The sequence below is a fragment of the Cetorhinus maximus genome, chromosome 21, assembly GCF_964194155.1.
Source record: "Cetorhinus maximus chromosome 21, sCetMax3.hap1.1, whole genome shotgun sequence".
In the NCBI taxonomy this organism is placed as follows: domain Eukaryota; kingdom Metazoa; phylum Chordata; class Chondrichthyes; order Lamniformes; family Cetorhinidae; genus Cetorhinus; species Cetorhinus maximus.
Window position 1 is genome coordinate 7,671,539 of NC_135899.1, and position 26,806 is coordinate 7,698,344.

Genomic DNA, 26,806 nt, shown 5'->3' on the forward strand with positions numbered 1-26,806 from the left:
TTGAGGGTCCAGATACATATATTAAAATATCATGAACAGGTATAGAAAATAATCATGAAAACAAACTGAATGCTGGTCTTTATATGTAGAGAACTAGAACATGAGGAGGTAGAATCACACCAGCAGTACTCAGAGCAGTTCTAGGCACCATACCTCAAGAATGATATATTGGCCATAGAGGGAGTGCTGCATAGTTTTACCAGAATGACACCTGGACTCCGAGGCTTGAATTATGAGGAGGGATTACAAAAAGTAGTTGTATTCCCTGGAATTTAGATAATAAAGGGAAGGTTTGATCGAGCTTTTAATCTAATATGGAGAACATATGGGATAGATTTGGGGAAATCTATTTCTATTAGTTGAACAGGCTGGGATTACGAATCAAAGTCTAAAAAATTAGAGCCAGACCATTCAGGAATGAAATTAGGAAACACTTCTGCTTGCAAAGGGTGGTAGAAGTTTGAAATTCTCTTCCACAAATGGCAGTTGGTGCTAAATTAATTGTACACCTTAAATCTGAGACTGATAGGATTGAAAGGTATTAAGGGGCAAAAATGGATACATGGAGTTAGGCTGCAGATTAGCCATGATCTCACTGAATGGCAGAACAAGCTTGAGGGCTAAACGACATCCTCCTGTTTCTATGTTCTGAATAAAGCTCTGTATTTAATCATCTATTATGAAATGAACAGATTGATTATCATTTAATGGTTCCTTTGACCAAATGGGGGTGAAAGTGGATATGGCAGAGAGTTAAATCAGAAAGCATTGCACCATTTTTTAAATATTTGTTCACAGAATGTGGGCATTACTGGCTAGGTCAGCATTTTTACTGCCCATTCCTAATTGCCCTTGAGAAGGTGGTGCTGAGTCATCTTCTTGGACTGCTGCAGTCCATGTGGCGTAAGTACATCCACAGTGCTGTTAAAGAGGGAATTCCAGGATTTTGACCGAGCGACAGTGAAGGAACGGCAATATAATTCCAAGTCAGAACCTGCAGGTGGTGCTGTTCCCGTGTATTTGCTGCTCTTGTCTTTCCAGTAGTAGAGGTCGTAAATTTGGAAGGTGCTGTCAAAGGAGCCTTGGTGAGTTGCTGCAGTGCATCATTCCTGCCCATTATATCACAGACCTGATATTCAACTCTACTCAAATTAATGGAACTTAATATGGGGTAGAGCACATAATGGGTGTCTAATATATCTGTTTTGCATCCCTGACATGTCTAATTTCATCCTTTATGCATTAAATGGTGGACTTCAAATACTTCGATGTTAGAAACGTTTCACTGATCTGGGACATATTTTAAGACACACATTTTCCAAAATACGCATTAAAGGACAAAGTTTCTCTGTGAATTTGTTCCCAGAGAAAGTGTAGAGGTGACACTTTGTGCTCGCATTGTAAAATGAAACTGCCCCAGACTCGTAATTGAGGTAAACACCAATCCTCTTGGGGATGTTACTGGGAGGAAGATCGGATGGGAGGGAGGAGCTTACCACCAAATGGTTTCCCTGCCACCCAATAAGCCAGAAATGTTTCTCAGGTTTTAGCTCAATCTGTCCCTTCCTGTCAACTGAATCTGCAGCTACTCCCACACTCCACTCGCCATTCCCAGTCACCTCCACCTCCCAGTAATGTCTTCCTGATTTGAATCCCTCTAATCCCAGCACACAGGGAATGTTAGAAAATCTCTCCTTGGTGTCAGGAAGATTGCTACTTATTCCAGTCCATCTTACACTCTTCTGATCGTCAGACAACTTAAGTTCCAGATGGGCAGTATCTTTATCCAAGGTCAGAGAGGCTGGGAAAGGAAACAGCAGAATTAGAGAGATTCACTCAAGGTTCCAAACAGGTTAATTCAGGGTTTAGACATTGAATAAATCCATTAAACCCCTCAAGAGCCACATGATTCCCGTTTTGAACCGAGATTTCCATTTAATTCAGTTTTCTCTGAACGACTGGAAATTTTCGCTCTCAAACACAGGGATTGAGCATTTTCAGTGCTTTCACCGAGTCTGGTGTTTCCAGCGGATTTCCAGCTGTTGGAGGCATAAAATAGAGAAACGAATATCCGACAACTGCAAAGCACTGTTGCACAGGAGGGGTCACACTCCACCAAGTCACAGGGGGAAAGGCTGGTTAGGTCACTGCAGCCAGATTCACAGGGGGAAGGGCAGTTAAAATCACAGCCCACCCTGAGTGGCAGGGGGAAGGGCAATTAAAATCACAGTCCACTCAGAGTCACAGAGGGAAGAGCAGATCACAGGAGGATGAGTGTTGAAGAGTCACTCTACACAGTGCCACAGGAGGAAGGGTAGTCAAAGTGTTACTCCATGCAGTGTCACAGTGATGAGTAGTTGCAGGTGTCTTTTTTTTGTACTCTTATTTTAAATTGGTGATATTTTATGGGATAAAAATAAAATACAGCAAGGAGAGATTGGCAACTCAATATACAATTAATTACAATATGCGTGTTTCGAAAAGCAGATTGTAGGAAAGATGCCATGAAAGTGGAATAGAAGTCCCAAAGCAGCTGAGCTGTCTATCAATTGTGGTTAAATGTATGCAGCTGCAGGGCATTGATTGGGTTCTTGCTTCAGTACATGAGAAAAAGTATTAAGGAAACTAATGGAGCTAAAGACCAATAAGTCACCTGGACCTGATGGGTTGCATCCTAGGATATTAAAGGAAATAGCTGCAGAGATAGTGGATACAGTGGTAGTAATCTTCCAAGAATCCTTCGGTTCTGGAAAAGTCCCAGAGGATTGGAAAACTGCCAATGTAACATCCTTATTCAAAAAGGGGAGGGAGGCAAAAACAGGTAACTATATGCCAGTTAGCTTAACATCTGTCATTGGGAAAATGTTAGAGTCTATTATAAAGGATGCAATAGCAGAGCATTTAGAAATACATAAAATAATCAAGCAGAGTCAGCATGGCTTCATGATGGGGAAATCATGCCTGACAAATTTATTAGAATTCTTTGAGGAGGTAACAAGCAGGATAGGTAAAGGGGAACCAGTAGATGCAATATATTTGGATTTCCAAAAGGCATTCGAAAAGGTACCACAGATAAGGCTACTTAATAAGATAAGAGCCCATGGTGTTGGGACTTGTATATTAGCATGGATAGAGGACTGGCTAACTAATAGAAGACAGAGAGTTGGGATACGGGTGACATTTTCAGGATGTCAACCTGTAACTAGCGGAGTGCCACAGGGATCAGTGCTGGGGCCACAATTATTTACAATTTATATTAATGACTTGGATGAGGGAAATGAATGCACTATCGGCAAGTTTGAGGATGACACAAAAATGGGTGGGAAGGCAAGTGATGAGGATGACACAAAGAGTCTACAGAGGTATTTAGACAGGTTAAGTGAGTGGGCAAAAACGTCGCAGATGGAATATAATGTGGGAAAATGTGAGGTTATACACTTTGGCAGGAAGAATAGAGGAGCTGAATATTACTTAAATGGAGAAAAACTGAAGAAAGCTGCAGCACAGGGATTTGGGGGTCCTCGTGCATGAATCACAAAAAGCTAGCATACAAATTCAGCAGGTAATAGGTAAGACAAATGGGATGTTGGCCTTTATTTCAAAGGAAATGGAGTACAAAAATAGGGAAGTCTTGCTAAAACTATACAAGGCACTAGTTAGACCACACCTAGAATACTGTGAACAGTTTTGGTCCCCTTATCTAAGGAAAGACATACTGGCAGCGGAGGCAGTCCAGAGAAGGTTCACTAGTTTGGTCCCAGGGATGGAGGGATTTTCTTATGAGGAGAAGTTGAGTAGGTTGGGCCTGTGCTCATTGGCGTTTAGAGGAATGAGAGGCGACCTTATTGAAACATAGAAGATTCTTAGGGGGCTCGACAGGGTAGGTGCCGAGAGGTTGTTTCCCCTTGTAGGAGAATCTCGGACTAGAGGACATAATCTCAGAGTAAGGGGACGCCCATTTAAAACAGAGGTGAGGAGGAATTTCTTCTTCCAGAGGGTAGTCAATCTGTGGAATTCTTTACCGCAGAATGCTGTATAGGCTGGGTCGTTCAGTATATTCAAGGCTTTTTAATCAGTAAGGGAATCAAGGGTTATGGGGAAAAGGCAGGAAAGTGGAGTTGAGGATTATCAGATCAGCCATAATCACATGAAATAGCAAAGCAGACTCGATGGGCCAAATGGGCTACTTCTGCTCCTACGTCTTATGGTCGTAAAGAGATACTTACTGACACAGGAATGAGGGTTGGTTAGGAGGCATATACCTGTAATGTTTCATTCTGAAAAATCTAAACTGAGTAAAGGTTGACTCTGGTTTCATCCTTCACCAACTAGCTATTAGGAGTTTTTAGAACAATTAGTCAAACAGTCAAAGTGCATTTGTTTAGGTGGCATTCAATCGACACAGGGTAGAGGTGGGGAGCAGGTGAATGTTCAGTAGGCTAGTAACATGAAATTAGAAATTGAACAAAATTACATTTGTAGTCCTCACTGATCTGCATTGGCTTCCAGTTAGCAATGCCTAAAAATTTAAAATTCTTATCCTGGTGTTCAAATCCCACCATAGCCTCCCTATCTCTCAAAAACTACGCCAGCCCTACACACACTAATATTTCTGCACTCTTCCAATTCTGGCCTCTTGAGCATGCATTCAACTGCTTCAGCCCTATGGAATTCTCTCCCTAAACCTCTCCATGTCTCTCTCCCCCTTTATGATGCTGCATATAATCTACCTCTTTGAGCAAGGTTTTGGTTACCTATCCTGATATCTCTGTGTGGTTTGATGTCAATTTTTCCTCTTATAATGTTCCTGTGAAGTTACTTCAGATGTTTTACTATGTTAACCGCACTCTCTGAGTGCAAGTTGGTGTTGTTTTGTGTTGCAGGTTTATACTTACGATAATTGATTTCCTGATTGTCATGCCCTGCAAATATAAAAACAACATTTTTGATACATTGTATTTCTCAGTGGCCGTCAAATAAAATCAGTCAATTGTACTGATGCAAACTAAGAATGCAGAATATTTTCCTTTCCCTAGCCTGCATTGTCATGACTGCACGGAAATCTCTGTGCGAGGCTGAAGGAGGTTTAGAAAACTAAGGAGGCCATGGTGGGTTTAGAACACCAGCAGACTGTGAGATATTCTGTCCACTTCTTTCAAAGCAGGGTCACTTATGGGCACACACTCCTCACCATCCAATCTTCCTGGTTTCTTTTGTCCATAACTTCCATTCCCCGGGACGTTGTACCTAGGGGTAGGGGTACCCCAAAGATACACTGGGCAACTGCACGGTAAGTGCCCGGAAATTTCTAACTTCCATTAGGCAATTGCCTTGCAATGGAAACCATATGAAAATCCAATTTAAATAGCAGACTTCAGATGGTTACGACTGTCTCACAGTAATAGTTACACAGAAAATGTCGTAAAAATTAGAACCACTTCTAACTCCTGGGTAACTATAGTACTGACGCACCGCCCCCCTCCCCCTGCACCCCCCCCCTCCCCCCACCCCCTTCCCCCCGCCCCCCCCACCCTCTTCCCCCCGCCCCCCCCCACCCTAACTACCCCCACCCCCTTGACTCCCCTCCCTGCCCAAATACTCCATATTGGCCACCAGACAACCCCCCAATTCCCCCACCACTGACCACCCAAACCATCCTCCCGCCTGACCTCACCCACCCCATCCTACCCACTTACCTTCTCCCTGACTTCTCAAAGTGGCTGAAAACTACAAAGCTACCTGCATAATGGCAGCTAGCACTGTAAAAAAAAAGACAGGGGCATGTCTTCCTTAGCGTCGACTCTGCTGCACTCGACTGAGAGGATTCCTGACCAGCTGCACTGCACCTTTCTCACCCAGCCCGCGTTGGAAGCTTAGCCGAGAAAGTTAATGCTGCATTTCAGGGTGACTAACTAGGAGTGGAGTGGCAATCCAACTGTGATTGCCACTTCAGGGAAGATATGGCTATTGAGTTCTGAAAAACCAATGATCCCAGGTGCAAGAACAGGCAAAGCTGTCCTTCCATGTCCTCCAAAAGTCAAATACAATCCTTTTTTGTGTCATCTGCAGATTTTGATAATTATCCAATGGTCCCAACTTTGAACTTCTGGACCTCATCCAAAATAAAATCTATTAATCTGTTTCCACTCCTTTTAGCCACCTCCTATTCATGTTGCCACATTCACTTTTACTATCATGCAACTTAACTTGATCAACAAGTCTCCAGTGCAGCTCTATGTACATGCCATTCTTGCTTCAAGTCCTCTTAGGGCAGGATGTCCTTGTCCCGCCCGCCACGGGAATGGTCAAGGGTAGGACAGAAAATTTGATGGACCAGCAAAAGGTCCTTTGACTTTGGATGGGAATTTCCAGTCCCATGGTGGGGGGGGGAAACCAGAAAATCCCTCTACTAAATTCTTCAGACCTAACTTACTGTTTACAGGTTCATGTAAGCAAACTTTGACTATCCCGAATCTTTTGTGGTATTAATTTTATCCTGTCTTATGAACTCAATAAGCTTTCTTGCTACTGAAGTTAGGCTGCTAGTCTGTAATTACCTGGTTTATTCCTTTTAATCATTTTTAACTGAGCATTTAGCTCTCCTCCCAACAAACCTCCCACACCCCCAACTCCAATTCTCCAGCAAATCTTCCATATCCATGAATATTTGAAAGACTGTAGTCAGAGCTGCTTCTTTTTCCAGATGTCTGTTAGCATTCTCAGATGCACACCATCAGGATATAGCGCTTTTTCCCCACTTTAATTCTCAGTTTTTTTCCAGACTTGTGAAAACAGATTAAATAAAGCATTTGATCTTCAAAATTTAAGTAATGAAAACGGCTTTCTGATTCTGTCACCATAAATCAGGGCTCTGAAATGATTAGATTATATCTTACCTTCTAAAATGCAAAACAGCTGTAGTTCTGAAAGCCAAGAACACAAGAAAGTGTTAGTGTGAGAGATTTTGCAGCTACCCTCACAGAATGTAAAGAAATACTGGGTACACATTCAGCATTCAGTACACTTCTCATCATATATATATATATATATATATAGAATAAATCTTAAAGATATTCTACGGAAACTCTGAACAAATACATTATTTTAAAATTCTACCCCTCGAGTTTAAAAATCTTGATTGAAGAAAGAATTTGCATTATATAGAGCCTTTCACAACTTCAGGTTGTCCAAATTTCTTTACAACCATTGAATTATTTTTGAAAATGGCAGCCATTTACTGCACAGTAAGATACCACAACAGAAATGCAGTCATCTGTTTTTTTTCAGTGATGCTGGCTGTGGAATAAATGGAAGTCAGAAATCTGGGGAGAACTCCCCTGCTCTTCTTTGAATAATGGATGGGGGTCTTTTGCCTGTGAGACAGACATGGACTTGGTTTAATGTTTCATGCCAACAATGCCATCTCCAACAGTGCAGTACTCTTTCAGTACTGTATTGAAGTATGAAGCTAGCCTTGTATCTGAAGTGGGAATTGAACTCATGACCTTCTGTAGAATTTATATATTTCACCTCCACCTCATGTTCCAGTGATGGTGATGATGATGTTGAGCTGTATCTCAATACATCTCTCATTATCTGTAATTCAGGATGTCACTATGGTATATTCAGATCAATTTCGGGAGTGTTAATATAATAGTCTGCATATTGGTGATACTGAACCTTTGAATCTAGGTTAATGAGAAATGAACCGGGCATCATAGTCAGACAATATTACAATATCTTACACATATTTGAGTCACCAGCCTGTAGATTAACTCTGTGTTCCATTTGCTACTGTATAGCACTGTTAGTTACTGCTACTTAGGAAGCAATGTAACAAACCAGCTCATTCTCCTCAGATTCTGACAATGTAAAACATTCTTATTACTTAGTAGCAAAAAATGTTTTGACCGAACTTCTGTCCATCCCTTCTAATCTCCTGCTTCATAGTCTACTGTCTGTTCCCTTATGTACATCCATTCAGAAACACCTTGAGATGTTTATTTTACATGAAAAGCGCTATATCAACATAGACTGTTGTAATGAGAATGGCCTTTAAAGCACTAGTTGATTATAACATTCCCAAGAAAGGGAATAATAACAGAAAATGATGGAAAAAATTCTGCATCTGTGCAGAAACAGAGATAATGTTTCAGGTCGATTTCCTTTCATTAGAACCTAAGTAAGGAGACGAGTGGAGAGAAAAACTGGTCAGTGGTTCTTTTGATCACTAAAACCCATAGGAATGCAAGTACAAATGTGAGACGAGGACAGGAGAGGAATTGGTTATGAAAGGTTCCCAGTTGAACAGTCAACTGATAATGAGTGAGCCCTCACAGCATTTTAAGAATGGAAATGAGACAAAATTGTAATAAAAAGCATCCTTTTCAACCCGACTGAACAGCAGTTAAAAACTGAATCTTATATAAATCAAAGATCGATCACTGTTGTTTTCTGGAGTTACCCCAACAGATAGTTCAATTCTCTGCAAGTTTACTGGTTAGCATTGAACATTTTCATCACCTTTCAAGTCCTATGACATACTGTTTAATCATTGTTATATTCATGGATCCGAAAAGATCCAAAACTCTGCTGCCCGGGCCTTGTACCAAGTCCTGTTCACCTATCACCTCCTGTGCTTACTGACCTACTTTGTCTCCAGGTCAAGCAACGTATTGATTTTAAAATTCTAATCTACCTTTTTAAATCTCTCCATGGTCTTCCCCTTCCTTTCTCTGTAATCTTCTCCAGCCCCACAACTCCCCAAGGTATCTGTGTGCCTTTACTTCTGGCCTCTTGTGCATTCTCAATTTTAAATGTTCCTCCATTGATGGCTGCGCCTTCAATTGCTTAGGCCCAAGCTCCAGAATACCCTTCCTACATCTATCCACCTTTCTGCCTTCCTTTAAAACTCTCTTTAAAATGTATCTTTTTTTTGTTCATATCTCCTGTTGTGGTTTGGTGCCCAATTTGTTTCATGACACTTTTATGACATGCCTTGGGACATTTTACAACACTAAAGGCGCTACATAAATGCATGTTGTTGCTGTTGATTATTTCTCCAAGATCAGCAGTTGGTCTTCTTTGACAATGAGATAGGAAAGTGCGGGTCAGACACAAGTGGACTGAAATTGAACACAGTTGGGGGAGAAAAACAGATAGAACTGTATTTCTTACATTATACAATGTGCCTGACACTGAGTTATATTGAAGTCAATTGAAATGAATGTCAGGAGCATTTAATGGTGGACTGATGCGGCGCGACCAGTTTCGCAATTGTGCCTGTGCCCACATAAAATATCAGTCCCAAGGATGTTGCTTACGTAGCATTTTAGTCTTTTAACTAGAATAATGTTGAACTGTCACTTATGCGCCTACCTTTAATCTTCCTACGTTTTCTTCTGTGGAGTATTATTTCGAGAACAACAATAGCAACCACAAGGCCAACAAACACCCAGAAAATTACCAGCCACACATTAACCTTAGGGAAGAATGCCTCTGTAAAACAAAGCAAAATCAGAATCAATGTTTGATGAGAAATATGAACCTTGGGGCCCCAAATTTGATTGGGGTCATCAGACCCATTTCTAACTCCTGACTCAAGGCTCGCTAACGCCATCAGAAGTCCAGAGGTTAGGGCATTTACATAAACTGTGGCAGTATCAGCTCAACCTAGTCTCAAGGTTTATGGAAATAAAGTTTAATAAAGAGCACAGATCAAAGGGTAGGGTGTGGGGAGGTAAAATCACAATCCCTGAATACATTGTGTGCAAGCTAATGTCAAGAATTAAACAATACAGGTGGAAGTTAGAAGTTTGCCAGTTGACAGCTCTCAAACTTAAGAGCACCATATATTGATACAGGTACATCAAGCATTAGCACTAGTACAATTATAATGGGGAAACACAAGGAAGGCCACAATGAAGTTGCACAGAAGAGGAAGAATTTGTGCTTTCCATGGCTGCTGAACTTGGAGCACAAAGGAGGCCATGGGTTTGCATTTAAGCAGAAGATGCCAGGTTGCATTTCTCATCTCTGCTAAGTGAGCAGGTTACAGCCAGGGGAACAGTAGGGTAGGCAATACAACGGCCCACCGTAGAAAAAACATTAGTCAACCTTTCTAGTGTAGATCACTAGCCTGTGACCTCTGCTGGATTATGTGCATGTGTGTGAATGTGAGAAGATGACAGAATTGTGCTCAGCTGTGGTATCTCAAAAGTTGATGATCAGCCCACATACGGGGCAGAATTTTGCCCTTGTAGGACGGGCACGGCGGGTGGTCCTGGGAGCGACCAAGAAACCAACTGCCGCCCACGATTGAGGCCCGACTGCGATTTCACACTGGCTCACCAATTAACGACCAGCCAGCGTGAGATGCGCGCTGCTGGGGTGGGGGTGGGAGGAGCGCAAGCACTGAAATTTGCGCATGTGCACACAGTAAAAGCTCCCTGAGGCACAGAGCTGCCTCAGGGCGCTGAAGATTTTTATCAATAAAAATAAAGATTTTTAGAATAATGAAAACATGTCCCCTCATGTGACTCTGTCACATGAGCAGGGGCATGTTAAATGAGTGTAAAATTTAAAACAAAAATCACTGGTCAAAACCTCATCCCGCCCATGGATGAGGTTTCACCAAAAATGCAAAGGCCGCTTGGCCTTTTCGCCTGACCGCCAACAGAACAGTTGGATGGGCAGTGAAAAATTCCAATCAATTTGTTGATTAAGGGCCTTAATAGGCCACTTAATTGTCGGCGGGTGCGCTGCTGACTCCCACACTCAACCGCTGACCGTAATATCGCGCGAGTGCGCAATGACATCGGGACGCTCGCCCGACATCATCACATGTCATTTTACGCTTGAGCGTTTCAGACACACGCCGAGCGAAATACTCTGGCCATGGTATCATGGCAGAGGAAGACTGATATCCAGTGACTTAGTATCTCAGGACAGGCGACAACATATTTGGCAGTGGGTTTGGTTGTAAAACAATGAAAGGTTGCTCACATACCTGGTATCTGGAGATGGGCCTCTTCCTCTTTGTTCAACAAACTGTTTTGCATTAGACAGGAGAATCTGTTCAGAGAATCACTTGTTACATCAATTTGAGTCAAAACAGTAAAAAGGCCACTGGCATCTTTCTGATGTATTGTTACAGGTTGTGCTGTCACAAGTTGTCCATTTCCATCCAGCCACTGTACATGTGGCTCAGGGTACCATCCATCCGATTTACACTCAAGACGAACTCTTTGACTAATGATTCCCTCCAAGTGAATCCAAGGCTGTTGTCCAAAACCTGCAGCTAGAAGTTAATTATCAATGCAATGTAAAGTTTACATGATCAATGAAAATTATTTTCCTAATGTTCATTGTGACAATGCAACATAATTGTAGACCATTAAATCATATCAAAATGACGAACTGAGTTCCTCTAACTAAAGATTAGAACTCAGTACATAGCGCCCCTTGTTTTACTGACATAACTACTTTTTCACTAAAGATGACAAAAAGATGTAATTAAAATCCAAGAACTGTTTTTTTTTTAAATGTTAGTGCCCCACAGTTGGGCAAATAATGATGCAATCTATACAATTGTTCTGGGAGTCTTGCTCAAGATGTTTCAATTAAGTTGAAGAACAGTTATTTCAACCTCCACAACATGATCATTTCTGTCCCTACCTTTTTCCATTCATATATGGAAACTCTTATTCCCACTTCTCTCACCTTTAGACTTGATTTCTCTTGATATTCTCCTCATTGGCTTCATAAGTCTGCATCTACTCCAACTAGCTCGAAACTCTGTTACCTATATCCCATCCTGCATTTTGTCACACTTGTCAAACACTCGCTCACTGTCACTGGCTCCCCATCCTACATTAATTCAAGTTAGAATCCTTTCATTGCTTTCAAATACACCCAAGGCCCTTTCTTGCCTACTTCTGCAGCATCTTCCAATTCTTCAGCACCCTACAGTCTCCTCTGCATCTTTCCAAACACTGGTAAAGTCCAGAGCCCTATTCTCTACAATTTACCCCCTCTACCCCACTGGCTTCTTTTCTCTTATTCTGGGATTTTAAACAAGCTTTTGGTCACCTCTGTTAATCTCTCTCGATACCCTGGCATCTATTTACTTACATAGTCATGTCAACTTTAGTTCAGTTGGTAGAACTCTTGCCTCTCAGACAGAACATTGTGAGTTGAAATCCCACTGCAGTGAAGACAGAATCAAACCGGTCGAAATGCAATCTTTTGGATAAGATCTTAAACCAAGGCCCTGCTCTCTAAGATGTCAAAAAGATTCCAAGGTACTATCTCAGAGTAGCAGATTTATCCTCAGTGCCCTGGCCAACATTTATCATTCAGCCAACATGACAAAAACAAATGAGATGTTTACGGGAGTTTGCTTTGTACAAATTGACAGCCTTACATTACAATAGTTCTAAAGTTCTTTCGTGAATTGTGTGGTTGTGAAAGGTGCTATATAAATTCAAGTTCTTTTCCTGTTCATTTTTCTCTCTCAGACTCTTTGGAATTTGGCATTTTCACTGTTTTGGAATGAGAAAATACCACATTATATCAAGTTGCATTGTTCTGATGTTCTGCAGTTACGTTTCTGCAAGCATTTTCCTGTCCCCTCAGGTAAACAGGTAGAAATCCAGAATTATATCTAATTACATGCCTACATTTTTCAGAAGCACATTCTACATAGAATTTTGCAACTTTTATCCAAATCTATCCTTCAAACTACCTATTTATCCAGTTCTCTTACAAGGTATTAACCAACATAGAAATATCCACCTTCATTTCCTGTTTTTGTGTCCATCATCTTGTGGGGAAAACAAGAAGTTACTCTAACCAGTTTCTACTAATTTAGTTCTGAATCTCTCTAAGTTTCACAATAGTCCAGGTTACTTTTATCAGGTGCCTCTTCATATATCACCCTGCCCCCTCTACATAGATGACAATCAAACCAGGAACTGGAGCACAGATCCACAAACTCCTCTGAAGGCAACCCTGTTACAAGTTTTGAATCTGTCATAAGCATCCTTTTGGATACAACATTGCTAGTTACTCCGAGACAGTCCAAGTCTCTTTGTTTAGGCACATCCCCCTGCTGCCCACATTTTACGACAACATAACCCAGGGTCACAACAATAAGATGCTTTCTGACTGGAGCTAGATATTTTGTGTCTTCTGCATGTGTGTTTCTCAAATCCTTCCAAAGATGGTCAGACTTTAGTGAGAAAAGACCAATAATAAATCATTGAGGTGCTTTCACTTACAGGCTGCAAGCGACTGTACAGAGTAACAGCTTTTTTTCATTCAGGGAATGCTGGCTGAGCCAGCATTTATTATCAGATGTCCTTAAGGTGGTGGTGGTGAGCTGCTTTCTTGAACCGCTGCAGTCCACGTGGTGTAGATACACCCAGAGTGCTGTTAGGAAAGGAGTTCCAGGATTTTGACCCAGTGACAGTGAAGGAACGGCGATATATTTTCAAGTCAGGATGGTGAGTGACTTGGGAGAGGAACTTCCAGGTGGTGGTGTTCCTATCTATCTGCTGCCCTTGAACTTCTAGATGGTAGTGGTCATGGGTTTGGAAGGTGTTATCTTTGAGTGCATCTTTAGATGGTACACACTGCTGCTACTGTCCATCAGTGGTGGAGGGAGTGAATGTTTGTGGATGCTGTGCCAATCAAGTGGGCTGCTTTGTCCTGGATGGTGTCAAACTTCTTGAGTATTGCAGGAGCTGCACTCAGCCAAGCAAGTGGATGTTCCATCAAACTTCTGACATGTGCCTTGTAGATGGTGGACAGACTTTGGGAAGTCAGGAGGTGGGTTTCTCGTCACGGGATTTCTAGCCTCTGACCTGCTCTTGTAGCCACAGTATTTATATGGCTAGTCCAATTCAATTTCTAGTCAATGGTAACCCCCAGGATGTTAATGGTGGGGATTTCAGTGATTGTAATGCCATTGCAAGTCAAGGGGTGATGGTTAGATTCTCCCTTGTTGGAGACAGTCATTGCCTGGCACTTGTGTGGTGCAAATATTACTTATTGTCCAGGCCTTGATGCATTTGGACATAGACTATTTCATATCTGAGGAGTCGCGAATGGTGCTGAACATTGTGCAATCATCAGCGAACATCCCCACTTCTGACCTCCAACAACCACAACCATCTTCCTTTGTGCTACGTATGACTCCAAGCAGTGGAGAGTTTTCCCCGATTCCCATTGACTCCAGTTTTCTGAGGGCTGATGCCATACTCGGCCTTGATGTCAAGGGCAGTCACTCTCATCTCACCTCGGGAGTTCAGCTCTTTTGTCCATGTTTGAACCAAGGCTGTAACGAGGTCAGGAGCTGAGTGGCCCTGGCATAACCCAAACTGGGCATCAGTGAGTAGGTTATTGCTAAGCAAGTGCCGCTTGATAGCACTGTTGATGACCCCTTCCATTACTTTATTGATGATCAGAATAGACTGATGGGGTTGTAATTGGCCAGGTTGGATTTGTCCTGCTTTGTGTGTACAGGACATACCTGGGCAATTTTCCACATAGACGGATAGTTGCCAGTGTTGTAGCTAGACTGGAACAGCTTGGCTAGGGGCACAGCAAGTTGTAATCTAATCTTATCTTGATTCAATTAACTGTTTCTGAATATCTCTGAATTTGAAATAAACAAACAAGTTTCCCTATTTTTGGCTAGGCTGGGCCTTTTCCTTTGTTTGAGCTGGTTGACAGATTACCCAAAGTGTCTGTCCTTTTTTCCCCAGCACATGAGAGGCTGTCCCTCTGACCATTTTTTTATTCTACTTGGTGATTCACCTGATAAAACCCACTAAATCTTTTTGCTCCTTGGAGTACATGTTTACAATATAGGGCTCCTACTATTCTGAAAATAAAAAGAGGTCATTCTGGTTTAATAACTTGGGGTGAACCAACTGCCACTCATTGTTTTCATTTGAAACAGATAGTAAGCTAGTGAAGATTCTCAAACTGGCTCAACTTTGATGTACATGGTGTCTACCTGGAGCCTGCAACCTTTTTTTAAAAACTTGTGCAAACGCAGAGTTTCAAAATAAACACAAACATAATTCATTCCTAAATCATTTTTCCGTGAAGAAAAGATTTAAAAATACTGAAAAGCGTCAAACTACTGGGACAAGTGAATAACACCAGCGCATCTTTAGATAAGTCTTCATGGTTTTTTCAATTTTCCATGGGCTTTGAAGTTACGACTTCTTATTTAATGATTTTTCAAAATTGCCATTTTCTATATGGACTAACCTCCAACTTTGAGATTTATCACTGCTTCCTCATAGTGTGTTTTGGAGTCAATAAAACATGTGTAATTCCCTTCATCTGATGCTCTTATCTTCTTCAGTTTGAGGGAAGCATTTCCATGGGGAAATTCATCTTTAAAAAGTTCTGTCCTCCCTTGGTAAGCTTTGTCCTGCACATTAGGTTGATCCTGTCTTCTGTTGTATAAATGTACTGGTGAAGTATAGTCTGACTTAAACCATCGAACCTCCAGACTCTCCAGGGGTGAACCTGGTACCATTTGGCATTGTAATACAACATCTTCACCTACAGCCACTGTGATGGGATGTTTTGCTCCAATGACTTTAAAGTTGTCTGGTAAAATATAACGTTTTAAACGTCAGCAGTCGTACCACAGAAATATTACAGTTGCAACATCTTAAAAAATATTTAGCAAAACGTAACTTAAGATCCATTTTAATGCTCATTATTTTCAAACATCATTGTTCTCAGAAACAAGTTCACTTTAATGGAAAAGAAAAGAAATATTATGGACTTTATACCTGTTACTTATGTAACATAAATACTGTGACTTGAAAATTACACCAGGCTTGCCACTGATCTTCTGTTATTGCTCTGACAGAAGATGGGTGGAACCTCAAGAGAAACAGGGTAAATGGCTCTTCCTGGTCATTATCATTGTTTGTGGGAGCTTGCTATGCATGCAAAATAGCTGCTGCAGTTAAATGCTTTGGGACATCCCGAGATCATGAAAGGTGCTGTACATAAATGTAAATTAATCTCTTTTTCCCAGTTACCATTTATTTGTTTCTTGGCATAGGAACATAAGAAATAGGAGCAGCAGTAAACCATATCACCTCCTGAGCCTGCTTCCTCATTCAATGCAATCATGGCTGATCTTCTGCCTCAACCCCATTTTCAGGGAACCAAGGCATAGGGGCAGGAAAGATCAAAGATTGATTTATCTCAGCCTTGAATGCAGTCAACAATAGAACATCCACAGCCCTCTGGCATATAGAATTCCAAAGATTTACAATCTTAAGTGAAGAAATTTTGCCTCATCTCAATCAAAATGATCAGTCCCTTATCGTGAGGTTGTGCAGTCATGTTCTAGATTCCCCAGCCAAAGAAAGCAACTTCTCAGTGTCTACCTGTCAAATCCCTTCACAATCTTGTTTAATGTTCTTATTTCAATGAGATTACTTCTCTTCTGCTAAACTGCACTATATGCTCAATTTGTGCAGCCTCTCATCATGGTAGAGCCCTCTGATCCCAATAACCAATCTAGTGAACCTTTCCTAGACCATCCCAAAGGCAAGAATATCCTTCCTATATCCTTTGACAAAGAAAGAGAGCGCGCGCGCGACAGAAAAAGAGAGAGGCCATTAACAACTGAATCTCTCTTAACTTTAAAAATCTTATTTCTCAGAAGAAAAGACTCAAATTGAAGCCAGGTGGTTTCCAAAAGGATGAAAACTGTGCAAACTGTCCTGGGGTTTTTGGGGGGGTGGAGGCATCAAGGCTTAATGTTGTGACTTAATGACACAATCTCATCCATTCAGTATCAAATTTCTTCACAGTAGCTGAACAAGATGTTGAAAGAGACCGAGGAATCTTGGTTAACTTAATGCTTATTGGGTCCAGTCAATGCAGAACAGCAACTGAAAAAGCCAGGTACTTTAAAACATCTTAGTCAAAATAATACAGCAGAAGTCAGGACCAAGATCACTTTTGAGAACGGTGTTCAATTCTGGTTACTGAGGCACACAGGACATTCAAGTGCTGGGGAAAAAGAACCACAAAGCTGATCCTTCTTGATGCAAAAGGCCACAGTTACAAGGAAAGACTGAAAGAACTTGTACTTTGTTACCTAGATTGAGACATCTGAAAGATGATCTTAGGGAGATATTTAATAAGGTAGTTCAGGCAATGGGCAAGGCAAATACAGGGCACTGCATTAATTTAAATTGCCAAATTGAGACATGGGGAATAACAGGATTAAAGAAAAATCTAAGGCTGTTAGGAAATTCTTCACATAGATTGATGTTTGGAATAGATTCTTGGGAAGAGTAAGAGGCAAAAACCCTGGATGCTGAGTTGGGAAGGACTTCCTAGATGGATGAATGAAGATGGATCAAATGATCTTCCTCAGCTGTAATTGTCTTGTGATCTTGTGATTGGGGAAGGGATTTCCAGGCAGAAAACTGAGTCTGCTGAGCTACTTTGCCATTATTTCAAGGACAGCAGTGAACCAGGTGAGTTTTTACAACAATCTAGGAGTTTCATGGTCACCATTACTGAGACCAGCTTTTTATTCCCTATTATTTAATTGAACGTAAATTCCACAGCTGCCATGGTGGGATTTGAACTCATGTCTCTGATTCATTAGCCCTGGGTTCTAGGTTATTAATCAAGTGACATAACCACTATGCTACTGTACCCAAAAGTGGATGGGTTTCTTGGGGTCAAATGACACTTCCCTTGTTTCCTAAAACTCATCCGTTCTTATGTGGTTACTGATAAATACAGCCAAGCAAAAAGTAAGGCATCAGTAAGATTTAGAGTAAAAACTCACTTTCTTACCTGATATTGCATTTTGAAGAATAGAGTGTAGGAGCAAAACACCGAAACACCTTTTTTCCATGTTTGTTAATATTTGATTGATTACCTAAAAGAAAACCCTTGTTAACCTTTTTGAAAAGAGCATTGTTTTTTAAAAAATCAGTGGCCCTGAAATTAAGCTAGGATGCTAATGTACGACTAATTAGTGCAATTTCTGAAATTCTGCTCTCCTTTATCAACAGAGGTGCTTGTTCATACCCGGCCTCGCTTTTTGTAAGTCTTCCTCACACACAATCTCTCAATACCCACCTCATCTACAATTGTCTCAGTAATATAATATGGCTGCCGCAGTGAGAGGGAAGCTGCGAACGAGCAGAGAAGACATTTTTTCAATGTTCAACACTAAGATCATCTCTGCGTTAGCTTAGCATTTTATCCTGTGACCATAGAGACCAGGAAGGTCCCAAGTTTGATCCTTGGCCTGTTAAGGGTAAAGTGTTGCTGAATCTCAGGCAGGATTATGGGCACAGCACCACAATTGACTCACTAGCCCTCCATTAATGAAGGAATGTTTTATCCCTGATCAATATCTTTCTGCTGTGCTTTTGTGGAGTCTAGGATGAGATCACGGTCAGGGTTGTTCTGATGTTCACACAAACACACACTTTGTGTCAGGACTACATGTAAAAATAATGCCCATTTTGGCGAGATACTGCAGGGTGCCTAGCATGGGGTCAAGCAGGGTGTTTAACTAGATTACAAGACAAGGGAGAAAATGGATGGCAAAAAACAAGGAAAATTACAAACAGAGCGAGGAAAACAGAACCATGCGTTAAAATTCTCTTACCTGCTTGAAAACCCTCCTTGGCCTTCCTCCCTATCCCTAAGGGCGGGATTTTACAGCCCTGTCGCAGTGAGGGCAGGGCAGTAAAATGTGGTGAGCTGTTAACAAGTCCATTGATTTCAGCAGGACCATAATATCCAGCCAGAATAAAATTCCACCCTGTAACTTTCATCAGTCCCATAACCCTCTCAGATATCTGCACTCATCTCATCCTGACCTTTAGTGCATCCCCAATTTTAATTGCTCCACTATTGGTGGTTGTGTCTTCAGCTGCCTAGGCCCCATGCTCTCAAATATCCTTTCTATACCTTTCCATCTCATTTTCCTCCTTTAAGATTTCTTAAGACCTACCTCTTTGACAAAGCTTTTGGTCATCTGAATGAATATCTTATGTGACTTGGTTTCATACTTTGCTTTATGATGCTCCTGTGAAGAGCTTTGATCTTTCATTATGTTAAAGACGCAATATAAACATAAGTTGTTGTTTGCAAATGGTACTTTTACTGTAAAACACGGTTCAGCATTTTTCAGAGAAAAAGTTGATGGCGATGTTGCCGCACAGTTCACTGATTGGTCAGCAACTTTGTAGTCCCAGCAGCGGTCAGTGCTGGGGATGCACATAATCCCTAAATTCTAATGTGTCAGGAACACAGAACCAGGTAGATGAGGGGATCTCGAGGCCCCGGCCGGTGGGAGTCAGATTGGAAAGGCCAGTGGGCTTAGGGAGCATAGAGAGCACCCAGAGGAGTCATACCTTGGGAGTTTGGGGGGGAGGTGGGGGGGGCAGTGATTGGGCAGGGGACTGGTTAAGAAAGGAGGTCTGTGAAGGAGGCACCCTGCCTTTCCTACTTGAACCCTGAGCAGGATATGATAGGTTTCCCCCATCCCTGATCTCCTCAGAATTGCAGCTGGGCAGGAAATGGCCCTTAAGTAGCCATTAATTAGTCACTTAAAAGCCTCAGCTGGGGCAAGGCCTCACCCACCTCTCCCCCATAAAATAGCCGATGGATCTGGTGTGGGTGGGTAAGTGGTGGGAAGGCCAGCAAGGGGATTTTACAGGCCCCTCTGCCTGCAAACCCACCAGCAGAGGAGAGGAACTGTAAAATTCTAATTATGTTATTGTTAACAGAAATATTGACTATTGGCACTGCAACAAGTTATAATGGCCATGGAGCAATAGAGGAATAGGATTTCTCAGCAAGCAAGTTCTGTCTAGTTGTTGCCCTACTGATGATGGAATACTGCAGCCTTCTCTTCCACTTGCTTCTGGCCTCAGAAACACTAAAGCAAGGAGGTGAACCTGAGGAGAACAATCAACATTCCACTCCATGCTTCACAACATCACAGGACTGTGTTGTACAATCACAACATTATGGTTCAACATAAGGCTAGCTGGTTTTCAGATCGCAACTTCCTATATAAGAGCTTAACAAATGGCAAAGTACACTTTACAACAACAAGGATATGGATAAAGATGACTCCTGGACCTCTTCCGCACCTCAATCCTTGTCCATCCATTGCAATCTGTTGCCCTTTCTCCCCAATCTCCTCTCTTCCACCATTTTATGTTCTATTAGCTCTAATAGTAGGTGCATTTTAGCCCTCATTACAAATTAATGTTCATTTAAACTGACACTGTCCACCCTTCAGCCAAATCTACTTTCTGCTTTCCTTAGTGAGCACTGGATCTTTGTCTCAAATTCAGCTTCCAAATTCCTGGATTTTTCTGGATATCAAGGCTAGTCTTCTTTGGATCACACTAAGACTCAGCTGCCTTGTTACTGTGTACGTTTTAAAGGAAATATGATCAGAGTGTAGCCCTTCCCCCACTGCTGCTGTTTTCTGCTGAGCTGCTGCTGCTCCAGTTGAGTTCCTGGTCAGCAATTCACTCTCCTGGGCTGAAGTACATTTTTCTGCCATCAATGGACCTAATGGTGAGCTCCTACTTCACCAGTGCTTTTTTTTCTCTGCTCCACAGCCTTCTGGACTTAACATTGAGTTCAACAACTTAAGACCATGAACTCTCTCTTCCATCCTCACCCCTTTTTCCCCCCTTTTTCCAAAATTGATTTTTATTTTTCATTTATTTTCATTTTTATTCATTTATTCATTATTTATTCCCTTTATTCATCCCATCTTTTTATCCCATTTCCAATTCTTTTTTCCCCACCACTGACCCCTCCCCTCCCACCAGCACCATCTGTCACTTGTTCATGCTGTTCTTTTCAGAGTGCTTACCCTTGTTCTGCTATAATCACATTCTGCTTTCTTACCATTGCTACTATCAGCACCTCCTTTAGCCCTAACCACTACCATTAACACTCCCTTCGTACTTTTGCTCATGGCATCTTTGTCAATCTTTCCTTTACCCCCACCTATCGCTAGCCTTCTACCCAGCTTCACCTGCTCCATCCCCCTTAAACAGTATATATTTCATCACATTTTTACTTGTCTTTAGATCTGAAGGAGAGTCATAGGGACTCGAAATGTTAACTGTTTCTCTCTCCACAGATGCTGTTAGACCTGCTGCGTTTTTCCAGCATTTTCTGTTTTTGTTTGATTTCCAGCATCCACAGTATTTTGCTTTTATCCTCTAATACTCTACCTTTTAAATAGCTTCTGGAATTCACTTGCTGGCCACACCCATCTCTGAACTTGGGAATCAGCATGTCCGGTCAATGCTCCATGCTGACTCCAGCCTATCTACATTAACTTCATCCCACCATGAGACCTCTGACCTTAACTCTGGACTCCCTCCATTGTCTCCTCTTGCCCACTTACTTACAGGCTATCTGTATCCTAATAACTGCTAAGTAACCAGGCCTATTTAACTTGAGTTTTCCTTGTATCCATATGTGCATGTTTTGGCTGCCGCTCTGGAAATGATCCCATCATTTTTTTACTTATTTTCTCTTTACTCCTTGTAGAGCCTCATCTCTTACCATCATGCTTCCTTCTCATTTCTCCCCTCATCCTTCCCACTTAAGGGTCGGATTTTAAAATTCTGAACTTTGTTTTCAATTTCCTCCATGGCCTGGCCCCTCCCAATCTCTGAAACATCCTCCAGCCCTACAATCCTCCGAGATATTTATGGTCCTCCAAATGTGGTCTTTTGAACTTCTTCAATTGATTAAAATTAGAGTGATTAAACTCCACATTTGGTAGCCGTACTTTCAGCTAGCTGTGTCCTAAGCTCTGGGATTCCCTATTTAATCTTCCCTGTTCCTCTTTCCTACTTTTCAGAGCACTTCTTAGACCATGCTTTCAATCAACTGCACTAATTTCTGATATGACTCAACGTCAAATTTTACATAAGAACATACGAATTAGAGGCAGGAGTAGGCCACTCAGCCTCTCGAGCCTGCTCTGCCATTCAATAAGATAATGGTTGATCTGAATGTAAACTCAACACCCATTCCTGCCTACCCCTGATAACCTTCCACCCCCTTGTTAATCAAGAATCTATCTAGCTCTGCCTTAAAAATATTCAAAGACTCTGCTTGCACTGCCTTTTGAGAAAGAGAGTTCCAAAGACACTCATCCCTCAGAGAAAAAAATTTCTCCTCATCTGTCTTAAATGAGCAACCCTTTATTTTTAAACAGTGACCCCGAGGTCTAGATTCGCCCACAAGAGGAAACATCCTCTCCACATCCACCCTGTCAAGACCCCTCAGGATCTTAAAGGTTTCAATTAAGTCACCTCTTACTCTTCTAAATCTAACTTGTCCAGCCTTTCCTCTTAAGACAACCCACCCATTCCGGGTATTAGTCTAATAAACCTTCTCTGAACTGCTTCTAATGCAGTTACATCTTTCTTTAAAGGAGGAGATCAGTACGGTACACAATACTCCAGATGGGACATTTTACTACATTAAAGGTGCTATGTAAAGCACCTTTTGTTGTTAAATTTGTTGTTAAATTTTATATTGACAAATATGAACCTTTGTTCCTGGTGTATGATAGGCAGTAGAAGCAAGATCATCCATTAAATGCTATCACTGAGAGTTAAAATTACCTCTAACATATCCAGTCACCATGGAGCGCCACAAAGAAAAGCAAATTGAATCCATGGGCTGTATTTTATGTGCCTGTGCTGGGAGTGTTTTCAGCAGGGAGCAAGTAAAATAGAGCAGCTGCCCAACCCACCCAACCACCTTCTCACCCACCCAGAGGTCACCCCTATACTACTGGCGGGTGGACAGGAGCTGAAGTCAGCAGCCCGCCACCATATTTAAATAGATAATCAAGGGTCAATCAGGCTTGATATTGATAATATGCTGCCCACACTATAAAATGCTTGGATGAGGGTGGGAAGCCCAATTTTTAAAATAAATTCTTCAAAAGTGGGAAAGAAGGGGAGGGTTCTATCTTCAGGGGATGCCCTTTGCAGGTCATCCTACCCATCTACTGCCTTAAACCCACTACCCACTACCCCCAAGCCCCACACCCTAACCTATCCAAACCTTCCCTGCTCAAGACCCTGGAGTTACTTCGGAGAGGAGCACAGTTAACGTTTCGAGTCCGCATGACTCTTCAACAGAACTAAGGAAAAATAGAAAAGGGGTGAAATATAAGCTGGTTTTAATGGGGGGGGGGGGGGGGGGGCGGAGACAAGAAGAGCTGGATAGAGGGCCAGTGATAGGTGGAGATAACCAAAAGATGTCACAGACAAAAGGACAAAGAGGTGTTGAAGGTGGTGATATTATCTAGAGGAATGTGCTAATTAAGGGTAGAAAGCAGGACGAGCAAGGTACAGATAGCCCTAGTTGGGATGGGGTGGGGTGAAGGAATCAAAAAAGGCTAAAAGGTAGAGATAAAACAATGGATGGAAATACATTTAAAAATAATGGAAATAAGTGGGAAAAGAAAAATCTATATAAATTATTGGAAAAAACAAAAAGGAGGGGGAAAATCAGAAAGGGGGTGGGGATGGAGGAGAGAGTTCATGATATAAAATTGTCGAACTCAATATTCAGTCCGGAAGTCTGTAAAGTGCCTAGTCGGAAGATGAGGTGCTGTTCCTCCAGTTTGCATTGAGCTTCACTGGAACAATGCAGCAAGCCAAGGACAGACATGTGGGCATGAGAGCAGGGTGGAGTGTTGAAATGGCAAGCGACAGGGAGGTCTGGGTAATGCTTGCAGACAGACTGAAGGTGTTCTGCAAAGTGGTCGCCCAGTCTGCGTTTGGTCTCTCCAATGTAGAGGAAACCGCATTGGGAGCAACGAATGCAGTAGACTAAATTGAGGGAAGTGCAAGTGAAATGCTGCTTCACTTGAAAGGAGTGTTTGGGCCCTTGGACGGTGAGAAGGAAAGTAAAGGGGCAGGTGTTGCACCTTCAGCGGTTGCATGGGAAGGTGCTGTGGGAGGGGGTTGAGGAGTAGGGGGTGATGGAGGAGTGGACCAGGGTGTCCCGGAGGGAACGATCCCTGCGGAATGCCGCCAGCGGGTGAAGGGAAGATGTGTTTGGTGGTGGCATCATGCTGGAGTTGGCGGAAATGGCGGAGGATGATCCTTTGAATGTGGAGGCTGGTGGGGTGATAAGTGAGGACAAGGGGGACCCTATCATGTTTCTGGGAGGGAGGAGAAGGCGTGAGGGCGGATGCGTGGGAAATGGGCCGGACACGGTTGAGGGCCCTGTCAACCACCGTGGGTGGAACACCTCGGTTAAGGAAGAAGGAGGACATGTCAGAGGAACTGTTTTTGAAAGTGGCATCATCAGAACAGATGCAATGGAGGCGAAGGAACTGAGAGATTGGGATGGAGTCCTTACAGGAAGTGGGGTGTGAGGAGCTGTAGTCGAGGTAGCTGTGGGAGTAGGTAGGCTTGTAATGGATATTGGTGGACAGTTTATCACCAGAAATTGAGACAGAAAGGTCAAGGAAGGGAAGTGTCAGAGATGGATCATGTGAAAATGATGGAGGGGTGGAAATTGGAAGCAAAATTAATAATTTTTCCAGGTCCTCCGCCATTTTCACCAACTCCAGCATGATGCCACGACCAAACACATCTTTCCTTCACCCCCCCTGGCGGCATTCCGTAGCGATCATTCTCTCTGTAATACCCTGGTCCACTCCTCCATCACCCCCTGCACCTCATCCCCCTCCCACAGCACCTTCCCATGCAACCGCAGAAGATGCAACACCTGCCCCTTTACTTCCCCTCTCCTCACCGTCCAAGGGCCCAAACACTCTTTTCAAGTGAAGCAGCATTTCACTTGCACTTCCCTCAACTTAGTCTACTGCATTCGTTGCTCCCAATGCGGTTTCCTCTACATTGGAGAGACCAAATGCAGACTGGGTGACCGCTTTGCAGAACACCTTCAGTCTGTCCGCAAGCATTACCCAGACCTCCCTGTCACTTGCCATTTCAACACTCCACCCTGCTCTCATGCCCACATGTCCGTCCTTGGCTTGCTGCATTGTTCCATTGAAGCTCAACGCAAACTGGAGGAACAGCACCTCATCTTCCGACTAGGCACCTTACAGCGTTCCGGACTGAATACTGAGTTCAACAATTTTAGATCATGAACTCTCTCCTCCATTCCCGCCCCCTTTCCGATTTTCCCCCTCCTTTTTGTTTTTTCCAATAATTTATATAGATTTTTCTTTTCCCACTTATTTCCGTTATTTTTAAATGTATTTCCATCCATTGTTTTATCTCTACCTTTTAGCCTTTTTCAATTCCTTCACCCCACCACCACTAGGGCTATCTGTACCTTGCTCGTCCTTTCTACCCTTAATTAGCACATTCCTTTAGATAATCCACCTTCAAAAGCTCTTTGAGAGGTGTCAGCTGTGGCTCAGTTTATAGCACCCTCGCCTTTGAATCAGAGGGTTGTGGGTTCATGTCCCACTCCCGGAAACCAAGAACTTTGATTGTACTTGAAAGAGTTGCAATCTGTGACTGTTGATAACTCGAAAGAGTTTCAAAAGCTCGTTGAGAGGTGTCAGCTGTGGCTCAGTTCATAGCACCCTCGCCTTTGAATCAGAGGATTGTGGGTTCATGTCCCACTCCCGGAAACCAAGAACTGTGATTGTACTCGAAAGAGTTGCAATCTGTGACTGTTGATAACTCGAAAGAGTTTCAACACCTCTTTGTCCTTTTGTCTGTGACATCTTTTGTTTATCTCCACCTATCACTGGCCCTCTATCCAGTTCTTCTTGTCCCACCGCCCCCCCCCCCCCCCCCTTAAACCAGCTTATATTTCACCCCTTTTCTATTTTTCCTTAGTTCTGCTGAAGAGTCATACGGACTCGAAACGTTAACTGTGCTCCTCTCCGCAGCTACTGCCAGACCTGCTGAGTTTTTCCAGGTATTTTTGTTTTGGATTTACAGCATCCGCAGTTTTTTGCTTTTACCCTGGAGTTACTTGTTCCCACTGCAGTCCTGGACGCGCCCACTAACTGCCGGGACAGTTGGAACTGCCGGCTGGTAGCTCCAGAAGGTGGGACCGCCTCCTCTGTGAGGGGCGGAAGGCCCACAGGCTGCCTATTTAACCTGCAGAGCTTTACTACTGCAGACCATGTCAGGTCCACATCAACTTTGCTTCCGCAGGAGGGTGAGCCTTCTGCTACACCCAACCCCCCGGGAATATTCAGCCCTTTATCTATACAAAGTAAAACAGTAGCGTACAATGGACAAAATGGGGATAAAAAAAAACCTCAGGGGAAGCATTTTCAAACTTCTTCCTTGTTTCAGTTCGGCCAAAGCAGATCCTCAACTATCTTAAACATGGACTGCAGCGGTTCAAAATGGCAGCTCACCACTCCCTTCTCAAGAGCAATTAGGGATGGGAAATAAGTGCTGGCCCAGCCAGTGACGCACACATCCCGTCAATGAATAACAAAAAGCTCCCCATCCACAGAAGCCGATAGGGTGGGACACGGCAGCGGGTTTAAACACTCACTGATTATCCAGAACTTCCTGATGGGAACTTGACCCGGTTTATCCTCGAGCAGTTTGTCATCTGCGCGCAGAAGCACTTTAATAAACAAGTTCAGAGCCGCTCTTTAATGTGGAGCTCACAAAGACAGGGGAAACAGCAGACGATCGAAGAAGAAAACGAAAGTAATTTTAAAATGTCTCCAGGTGCAATAAATGGGCGGGACTGAGAAAGTGAAACT

The 26,806-nt window shown here is 42.6% G+C and overlaps 1 protein-coding gene across 3 annotated transcripts; it reads right to left on the reverse strand.

The window, feature by feature from the left end:
- On the reverse strand, nucleotides 1–26,702 carry LOC144695633 (butyrophilin subfamily 1 member A1-like). Of its 3 annotated transcripts, none has more exons than XM_078566542.1 (8): nucleotides 26,588–26,702; nucleotides 17,860–17,938; nucleotides 15,283–15,630; nucleotides 11,009–11,299; nucleotides 9,379–9,498; nucleotides 6,897–6,923; nucleotides 4,896–4,922; nucleotides 1–1,801 (listed from the first exon to the last, which is right to left on the reverse strand). In XM_078566542.1, the coding sequence occupies exons 2-8, from the start codon at nucleotides 17,918–17,920 to the stop codon at nucleotides 1,272–1,274; spliced, it is 1,404 nt and encodes a 467-aa protein (XP_078422668.1). In that variant the 5' UTR covers nucleotides 17,921–17,938; nucleotides 26,588–26,702; the 3' UTR covers nucleotides 1–1,271. The 3 variants fall into 3 exon arrangements, with proteins under 3 accessions (XP_078422668.1, XP_078422670.1, XP_078422669.1); XM_078566544.1 differs by lacking the exon at nucleotides 26,588–26,702 and adding an exon at nucleotides 18,690–19,447 and having other exon boundaries at nucleotides 17,860–17,944; XM_078566543.1 differs by lacking the exon at nucleotides 9,379–9,498.
- Between the last annotated feature and the right edge of the window lie 104 nt (nucleotides 26,703–26,806).

What these genes read in the sequence shown, in the direction of transcription:
- LOC144695633 (XM_078566544.1), bottom strand. Translation starts at nt 18,863, where the DNA reads ATGGGACTGATGAAAGTTACAGGGTGGAATTTTATTCTGGCTGGATAT. An exon ending in TCTTCAAAATGCAATATCAG is followed by an intron (nt 15,631 to 17,859) that starts GTAAGAAAGTGA and finishes ATATTTTACCAG; the next exon opens with ACAACTTTAAAGTCATTGGA. An exon ending in CAATCAGGAAATCAATTATC is followed by an intron (nt 1,802 to 4,895) that starts GTAAGTATAAAC and finishes TTCCTTTCCCAG; the next exon opens with CCTCTCTGACCTTGGATAAA.